The sequence below is a fragment of the Salvia miltiorrhiza genome, chromosome 2 (genome assembly GCF_028751815.1).
Source record: "Salvia miltiorrhiza cultivar Shanhuang (shh) chromosome 2, IMPLAD_Smil_shh, whole genome shotgun sequence".
NCBI classification, from domain to species: domain Eukaryota; kingdom Viridiplantae; phylum Streptophyta; class Magnoliopsida; order Lamiales; family Lamiaceae; genus Salvia; species Salvia miltiorrhiza.
The window spans coordinates 50,306,024-50,315,688 of NC_080388.1; the positions used below are offsets into that span (position 1 = coordinate 50,306,024).

General features: G+C 38.5%; 1 protein-coding gene across 1 annotated transcript; it reads left to right on the forward strand.

Moving 5' to 3' along the window:
* Window positions 1-610: 610 nt before the first annotated feature.
* LOC131011989 (protein NODULATION SIGNALING PATHWAY 2-like) lies at window positions 611-2,339 on the forward strand. Its single transcript, XM_057939896.1, has one exon. The coding sequence runs from the start codon at window positions 721-723 to the stop codon at window positions 2,194-2,196; it is 1,476 nt and encodes a 491-aa protein (XP_057795879.1). The 5' UTR covers window positions 611-720; the 3' UTR covers window positions 2,197-2,339.
* The last annotated feature ends 7,326 nt before the right edge of the window (window positions 2,340-9,665 follow it).

The window sequence follows — 9,665 nt, forward strand, 5'->3', positions numbered from 1 at the left end:
AGCTAGTATGAATCGTATAAAATATGAACCATTCAGGCATCAAATCGTGAAAAATTTATAGTGGATTCATTACTTTACTTCATGAATTCATTGGCAAAAATTCCATTTTTTGAATTCATCAAACTCAAAATGTTTCATAGCAAATTCATAATATGTATATATTTATACTATACTCCATAACTGATTTCCGATATTATTTCGTATATATATAAGCAAGTGAAGGCATAATTTAGAAATAATTCAAGATTGAAACAGAGGATGATCTGTGCACTGGAATAAATGGATTGCTGTTAATTAATACCACAATGAGCACTAACTTTTTAACAATCATTGATGTCTTAACCTCCAACCAATATGGTCTCAATATAGAATTCCAAACTCAAGCTTAATATTAAATCATAAAAAATTTGTGATTAGCCACTGGCTGAGCTGATCAGGGTGGTTTCTTGTACTACACTAAGGCTGTTAGACATGATTGATCACCATGATTAGGACCTTAATTATTATTAAATTGCAAGTATTCGGGACCCATAATTAGATCATAACCCTCCACTAATCCCCTTTATATTAATCCGATCACTCTGTCTCTACCATCACCTCTTTCCCCAATTCATTCCCTTTTTAGTAGATTCATACACTCCCTTTAAATCTTACAATAAACACTCATAGCTACAAAAAATAAAATCATATTTGTGAATTTAATCCACGTCTAAATTAGCCATGGCAATGGTGATGGACCTCGGTTTTCTTAGTTATGATGATTATAGTGCCATGGACGCGGTCACGACCACGACCACGACCACCACCAGCACCACCACGACCACGACCTCGTCCACCGACGAGGGGTGCAATTGGAACGACTGGTCGCCGGTGGTGGACTGGGAGGCGCTCTCCGGCGACCAGGAAGACTTCCAAAACCTCATTGATTCAATGATTGATGAGAATAATGTGGTGTTGCAACAATCCATTAGGCCAAGTTACGTTCATGAAGAGTACAACAATCAATCCCCAGAGTATAACATGGCGACGGACGAGGACTCGAAGGGGCTGCGGCTCATCCATCTTCTCATGGAGGCGGCGGAGGCGATGGCCGGTGCCAACAAGTGCCGCGAATTGGCCAGGGTGATATTGGTTCGGCTCAAGGAGTTGGTGTCGCCAACCGACGGCACCAACATGGAGAGGCTTGCCGCCTACTTCACCGACGCTCTGCAGGCCTTGCTCGACACCGCCGCCGGAGGCGCCAAGCACGCCCTGGGCGGCGGCGAGCACCACCGGTCCGACGTGCTCGCGGCGTTCCAGTTGCTGCAGGACATGTCCCCTTACGTGAAATTCGGGCATTTCACGGCGAATCAAGCCATATTGGAGGCCGTGGCTCATGACCGGAGGGTCCACATAGTGGACTATGACATCATGGAGGGGATCCAGTGGGCCTCACTAATGCAGGCCCTCGTCTCTAGGAAAGACGGGCCCCCGGCCCCACACCTCAGGATCACCGCGGTCTCGAGGAGCGGGGCCGGGCGCCGCTCCTTCGGCACCATCCAGGAGACCGGGCGGCGCCTTACCGCCTTCGCGGCTTCCATAGGCCAGCCCTTCTCATTCCACCAGTGCAGGCTGGATGTGGATGAGACGTTCAGGCCGTCCTCTCTGAAATTAGTCAGAGGGGAGGCCCTTATAATCAATTGTATGTTGCACCTGCCGCATTTCAATTATCGAGCCCCGGATTCAATTACTTCATTTCTATCCGGGGCCAAGACTCTGAATCCGAGGCTGATTACCCTTGTAGAGGAGGAGATGGCCCCCACGAGCGATGGGGGCTTCGTGGGTCGGTTCATGGACTCGTTGCACCACTTCTCGACCGTTTATGACTCCTTAGAGGCCGGGTTCCCGATGCAGAGCCGTGCTCGGGCTTTAGTCGAACGTGTTTTTTTGGGGCCCCGGATTATGGGATCGTTGGCCCGTATATACCGGGCCCGGGACGAGGAGGGAGGCTACTCTTGGGGGCAGTGGTTGGGTGCGGTTGGGTTTCGACCGGTGAGCATAAGCTTTGCCAATCATTGTCAAGCAAAATTGCTATTGGGACTATACAATGATGGGTATAGGGTTGAGGAATTGACAACTAATAAACTAGTTCTTGGATGGAAGTCACGGCGCCTACTTTCTGCTTCTATTTGGACCTCTCAAGACAGTGATTTGTAATTTGATTTGAGTTTTTTGCTTGTTTTATTAGGAGTTGTGAAATATTTCCTCGACCTTCTTTTTTACTACAATATCGTGTTATGCTTATATGTATGTATATAAATTTGAGCATGTATATTGGAGAAAGTTTTGAGCTTAATTTGGATTGATGCATATATCTATTTTGTTCTGAAAGTTCTCAATTTCAACTTTGAGCTTCATTTCAACGGCGGTCTGAATTTCCTGAATTGGTAATATTGTATTTTCTTGTGAATATATTTGTAGAGAAAGTTGTAGCAGCTATGTATTGGTGATGTGATGTGTCTTGTGAAAGAACCAAAGTGGAGACTTGTATCAATGGCACATCCCAAATTAGACACATAGTCTATGTTGTAAGTGTCTTATAAAATTATTGTTAGTTCCCTAAGAAATTATTAGATTAATAATAAAACAAACTAGGCAAAATATCACATGTAACTAGTTCTTATCTTCAACAAAAGACAATTTTATTATGGTCATCCGTCTGAAAATGGACAATAAATCTTCTTTGAGTATAATATGTTTCTCTTGTGTTGTTAGGGGTGAGCAAATATTCGAAATCGAATAATCGAAATGATTCAAATCGAAAAATTAAAATACAGTTTGATTTTTTAATTTGATCGGTTTTTTTTATTATTATTATTCGATTTTAGAAAAAAAATCTAATTAAATATAATGCTAACCCCTAGATATTGTGTCGCGTGTGTGTGCGTCTCTTCTAGTAGTTCGGGAGTACCCGATCAAAATGACATGAAAATTCTCAATTTCACAACAATTTACATGAATATTTTATCGATCGATTTGTTTTTTGGTTTGAAACTTACCTAGACTGATATATTATCTCGATCATAATTACTTGCAATTGTGATTAATTGTCTCTATATGTTTGCATAATTTCATTCTTAAAACCTAGGTAAATGTATAAAACCATATGCATATACAAATTATGAATATATGATATTCTCACATTTTTTTAGAATAATATATTGTCGCCTTCTTTGGAAAAATTATCACTTTCTAATTAGAGGGTAAAAGAATAAGGGTGTGTTTGCTTTGATGTATAAGGGATGGATAAGCTACATTTATAATTCGTTTGCTTTGATGTATAAAAAAATTCGGGCAAATTGTATAATTTTTCGGGCAGCCCCTTATCTCTTGGGAAATGAATAATTTTATACCTAAAAGAGGGTGATATAATTTTATGCCACCTTATAAGAAGTGGATCAATATATTATCCTTCAAATCAAAAAAAATATAGTAACAAATATGGTCCCCATTTTAAATAATAAGTTTATACCTCATTATATTATCCCTCCACTTAGAGGGATAAAAAGCAAACACAACCTAAGTATTATTTTTCCTCGTAATAAGTGTTGCTTTTCTTAATAATAGTTGTTACTTTTATTTGCCTGCATCGAGCTAACGTCTCCACAAGAGTCTTCGCATTTATATTGAGGTTTACCCGTGATTTAGTAAACATGGTTACTTTCTGTCTAATTTTATAGAACTAGTACGCCCGCTCGTGCGATGCACGACTAATATTAAAAGTGAGTGATATTTTAAATAAATAAATATACATATTAAATGTAAGTAAATATAATTGATATTGTGTATAAATATAAAAATCATCAAATATCAAAAGCAAGTAAATGATTTTTTTTTTTGAGGAAAAAGCAAGTAAATGATAATGAGTATCATTATGTATCATATAATATTCTAAGATTTACTCCTATAAATTTATACAAATCTAAATATCACCTTTAAAAATTTACTTTTAATTTACTTTTAAGCTAAAGAGTTCTAAAATGAACAAATTATAAGTTTAATCTTTTTAGTCGCATAAATATTAAAAATGATGTCTAATAAAAATACTACAAAAATAAAATTAAATTAATAAAGAAAAGGGAATGAAATAAGGAAAAGATATAACCGTGAAATTCAAAAGAATGGATTTAGGAGAGAGAAGATGATAGATGAGAGAGGAGATAGAAAAAGAAATAAATTTATGACTTTAAATGATAATAACTTATTTATTTTAAATTTATTTTTTGTAATTTTTACATCAAATTAAAGATCTTTTCGTTATCTTTAGTTTAACATCCATATTGAATATATTTTTATGAATTAAAATTGATGATTTTTAAAAAAGAAGCAAAATTGAAAAAGAAAGATGAAGAAAGAGAAAATTTGGTGGGAAAAAGTTTACCTTAAACTGGTGTTTTATATATTATATAGACTAGATGAAGTTATTAATTGTCTGAGCCCACGCGGGATGGGATGGGGTGATTATTGCGAAATGTTAAGTTCAAATTCTATCGATGTCTTATAGATAGAGCCTTTTTCTAATACAAATTTGTATTTTTTGTGTAAACTATTACACAATAATAGACTTGCTTAAAACACAACTTAATTTGAATAGTATTCCTTGTCATCCAAATTTGTTGTTTTTTTTGTTTGGGGGTTTTGTTATGACTTATGAGCCAACTGCCTTCCTTGAATGTATGAGCCAATGATCTTTGCTTTCCACCTTTGCGCTCCTGTCTAGCCCTTCATCGGTAATCCTAATCCCTAAAAAATGTTTAGGGGCGTTTACTTTACAGGATCAGCCTCGATAATTAAAAATAGTAAGACTAATCTTTTATTTATTTTGATGAATTGAAACTTTAGAATATCTCAAGACACTTGATTATTTATCATTCAAACTAGTTTTGTTTAATTCTTATTGCATGGAAAAGATGATTAGAGAAATTATATTCTTGAAAATAAAAATACTCAATCATATAAAATAAACGTTCAATTAATAGTCAATCAGTGTAGTTACAGAATATAACATAAAAACACAACTTACGGGAATTCAGTTTTTACTCTTATTGTTAGAGGGGCTATGAAAACAAAATTAGTTACGATTTTGTTTGTTTTTTATCACTCCAAATAGAAGTTTGAGAAATTTACACAACAATTAAACAATTGAAAGCTCAAGAACTTAATACTCCCTCCGTCCTATAAAGCATGACCTAGTTCTTTTTGGCATGAGAATTAAGAAATTGGTATTTTGTGTGTTAAGTGTGGTAGGTGAAAAAGTGAAAATGTGAATAAATGGTAATTTTTTTGCTATTTTTAGAAACAGATCAAGCTTCGTAGGACAAACCAAAAAGAAAACTGGGTCATGCTTCGTGGGACGGAGGGAGTAAATCCTAATTAACATAAGAGCTATGTGTTGGGCTTAGTGTCACCGTTATATGATTTTTTGACATATTATTTCCTCTAAAAGATATACTAATAAATTGAGTTTTTTTTAAAAAAAATTACAAGATGTATCTATTATCTAATCAAATAAATCACTCTCATATGCACGCGGGGACCTCTACACTATACAAATATCAAGAAAAAAATGTCGAAAAATAATCACACGCAGACGAACCACTACTCACACAAAAGTGGGAAAACTACCCACATTTCGGGACCTCTACACCAAAAGTGAAAAACAACCGCATGCAGGCCGATCACTACCCACACAAAGATGAAAAAAACTATCACACAAAAGTGGGAAAACTACACTGCACGCTGACGGGATTGAACCTAAGACCTCTCATAAAGAAGAGTATTTGAGTGCCCCAATTTTAGCACTTGAGCTAGGCTTTATTAACAATAAATTGAGTTCAAATATCTTAAATTTGAATTTCTTTCGTATCTTTAAAATTATTTATTTATTTCAACAAAAATAAAATTACAATATATTATATGTGACCGGTTGTGTACAAGTGTAAGTTTATTAGTTAAGTAATTAACGTGTGAGACCGAATATCTTATATTAAAATTTATCATTCTGCGATATTTAAATCATTTATTCTTTCGTGAAGAAAAAAAAAAGCTATAATAAATAACAAAACTATTTGATCAACCATTTAAATGTACCCCCCCTACCCCCCCCCCCCCCAAAAAAAAAAAAATAAGTCTACCGGTCTAAAATACCAAATTAATATAGGTTCCCCTTACTATTATCGGGACATAAAAGTTTGAATATAATAAAATAATTAAAGAAAAAGAAAATATTATTTATAGACCACGTACGCAGGTTGACATAAATTTGAATTGTTGGGACATCCCTGTCCGACACGTAAAATTATTAGTTAAAAAGAAATATTAATGGAGGATGGTATCACTGCAACATGGGAAGATTCCTCGAATGTACCTTTCATTAACACAAACTCTTCGTCTCTTCCAAATTTTCATCACATCACCAACATATTAACATATTATAAAATCTGTGTTAAATACTCTCAAAATAAATACATTAGACAGAGCTGGGAATTTAAATTTATCAAGGCTGGTGAGTTGGTGCCTCTCTATTCATCGCTACCCAAAATCCTTGTCAGCAATTCATAACCACCGTATTAATGCTACATGTATGTATAATCTGATAGCATTTATCATAAAATGTGGAACATGAGAGACAGGGGCGGATCCAGAATTTCCCGATAGGGGGGCTGACCTTGAAGGTAATAAGTGGGGATTTGGGGGCGGTAGCCCCCGAGTCAAAATTTTTGGGTAGTCCGTACAGTTCATTTTTATGTTCAAGTAGAATTTTAATAGACTTAGGATTAGAATTCGATCACCTACTATAATAAATAATTATTCTCTTTCAATTGATTCAATAATATATACACATAAAGCATATAAAAAGCTACAGCTATATGTTTTTAGAAAAATTAATCTAGCTTCTACAAGAATAAACTTATTTTTGTTAGTATATTAAAATATATTTTTATCTTTTTCTAAAAGCTAGACTGGGCTAAAACTGAATTATATGTTAAATATATTAAATATATATAAGACAAAATTTTGGGCTTGCACTGGGCTCCAGCCCAGTGCAGCTACCATGTAGATCCGCCCATGATGAGAGAGAAAGAGAAGAATAGAGCTATACAAGCTAGTAGAGAGAGAGGGATAGAGGATGAATGTTTTCAGTTATTGAGTTCTCAAAGTATACAAAGATCATCTATCTGTACAAGTAGATCTATATTTCCCATATCATTGATCGTAACTAGTAAATTAATGATGTTGGAAATTGGTTGTGAGTAACCAATGTTTGACAATTTTTCGAGTATCGAAAACATTTAATTTAGCATAATTAAATGGCACAGGATCGATCTACGTTCCGAGTAGATAATCGCAGTATATTTATTTACTCAAAATCGATTTTCGGTGAGTGAGAAATAATTATTTAAAGTTTGGTACTTGAAACATGGAGTTGTGGGAAAAGATAAGCATTAAAGAAGAATTAATGCTTATCCCACATTGATTTGTGGATAACATTTATTACAGTATAAAAGATATTACATCAGAGCTTGTAATAAAACTGTGTGCACACGTGACGGGTTGCAAAGCCCAGACGCGCGCGCCGCCGCCGCCCGCCCGTCCCCCGACACCCGACGCGTGGCCGTGGACTTAGATATTGGCAATTGGTCTTTGGATGGTCTTTGGGCTGGCCTTTGGGCCTACCCTAGCCCCCACCGGTTCTTATCTTTTTGGACCAACGAAAACTCGGTCCGCAGGGACGAGTTGGGCCTACGCGCACGCACACGAAGCTCGTCTAGGGCTTGATCCAACGGGAGGACCCTTGGTCTCCCAGAAAGCTTTCCCAACGTAACTGCTGTCGGAGGAGTCATGGCAGATTCAAACAGCCCTACTGTTACAGCTGTTACTTCCGTAACCCCTGACAACATTTGAATTACATCAATGGAATTAAACTCTGCAGGCTCCCCCCATTGATGTGGTTTGTGCCTATAAATAGGACAGCCTCCATGCATCCTCTACACACAACAAGCAATCATATCACTGAAACTCTACTGCACTCTGCATCCATAGTTGAAGTTCTGTTCTCGCCCCATTCCAGTTCACCGGAGCTCATTGGTCTGCGGTGCTGCTACCCACGAGACGAAGCCGTTTCATCTTTGGAGACGACACGCCAAACCGTGAGCACTACCGGGGCGTATCTCGTCTTGCGGAAAGAGGATCATCTTCAACTCGGCTGTCTTTCCTGGTTTATTTTCCCATTGTAATTTCAATACAGTTTCTTTTGTAATTTCATCTCCTACTTTTCTATTTCATTGTAACGACGCCCGCAAGCTTGTAATTCCAACAATCGCAAGACGAGATAGAGCTTGCAAAGTGGGAGGGTTTTTTTACTTGTAATTGAACTTAAAGAATTTCTTAACCTAAACGCCGCCGCCGGTCCTGTGAACTCCACCGAGGCTGCCAACGCCGCCGCCGCTGCCTCTGCCGCCGCCTCCGCTTCAACCGTGGCGTATGCCACCACTGCTGTTGCTACCTCCACCTTTAATGGTGGTCCAACACCACTCCCTTTCATATTTGGTGCTAACCAAACAACTCTTGGAGGAGAAAGTTCCATGCAAGGAACGGTTGGCCAAACTCTGTTTGGGTCAACGTTTGGTTCCACTTTGAGTGGTTCCATTGGGTCCATGTTTGGACAAACGTTTGGAGCCTTCGGGACCAACGTGGTGGGCTATGGTCACATGGCAGGGTCGGTGCCAACGCAACCCCCAAGGGCGAATGCAACCGCCGACAAGCCATCGAAGTTCTGTGGCACCGACTACAAAAGTTGGCGTCAAAAGATGTTCTTCTACGTCACGACTTTGGGGTATGCGGGATACTTGACGAACAACGAGCCGCCTACACCGACGGAGAACAAGACGAGCTTCACCGTTCGTGCGGCCTATGATGCATGGCATAATGGCGATTTTCTTTGTAAAAAAATTCTTCTAGGTGGTCTAGGGGATAGTTTGTACAAAGTATATGTTGATGTAAAGACCTCCAAAATGTTGTGGGAGGCACTAGATAAAAAGTACAAGCTAAATGATGCTAGTACTAAGAATACTTGTGTAACCAGGTACATGGAGTACAAGATGGTGCACTCGAGGCCCGTCATCGACCATGTGCAAGAATTCCAACTTATCTTGCACGATGTACTCGCCGAGGGACATGTGGTTTCCGACTCATTCATCGTGGTGGCGGTGATTGACAAGTTGCCCCCATGTTGGAAGGACTTCAAGACCTACCTCAAGCACAAGCGAAAGGGGATGACGTTCGAGGACTTGATCGTTAGGCTCTGCATCGAATGCGAGGAAATGAGGCTTGATAGCAAGGGGAAGGGCCAAGTTGAGGCCAAAGCTAACTTGTTGGAGCGTGGTGGCCCGTCCAACTCCGACAAACGTGGGCGTCCTAACTCCAAGGACAAAGGCAAAGTTCTTACTCGCAAGTTCAAAGGGGATTGCTACAACTGTGGCAAATCGGGCCACTTGGCGAAAGACTGCCGCAAGCCCAAGAAGAAGAAGACAAAGCAAGATGTCAACATTGTCGAGAAGGACTTCAACGAATGGAACGAGGATGACTTGGCGGCGGTTATCACCGAGGAGGTCAACCTCGTTGAA

What these genes read in the sequence shown, in the direction of transcription:
- LOC131011989 (XM_057939896.1), top strand. Translation starts at nt 721, where the DNA reads ATGGCAATGGTGATGGACCTCGGTTTTCTTAGTTATGATGATTATAGT.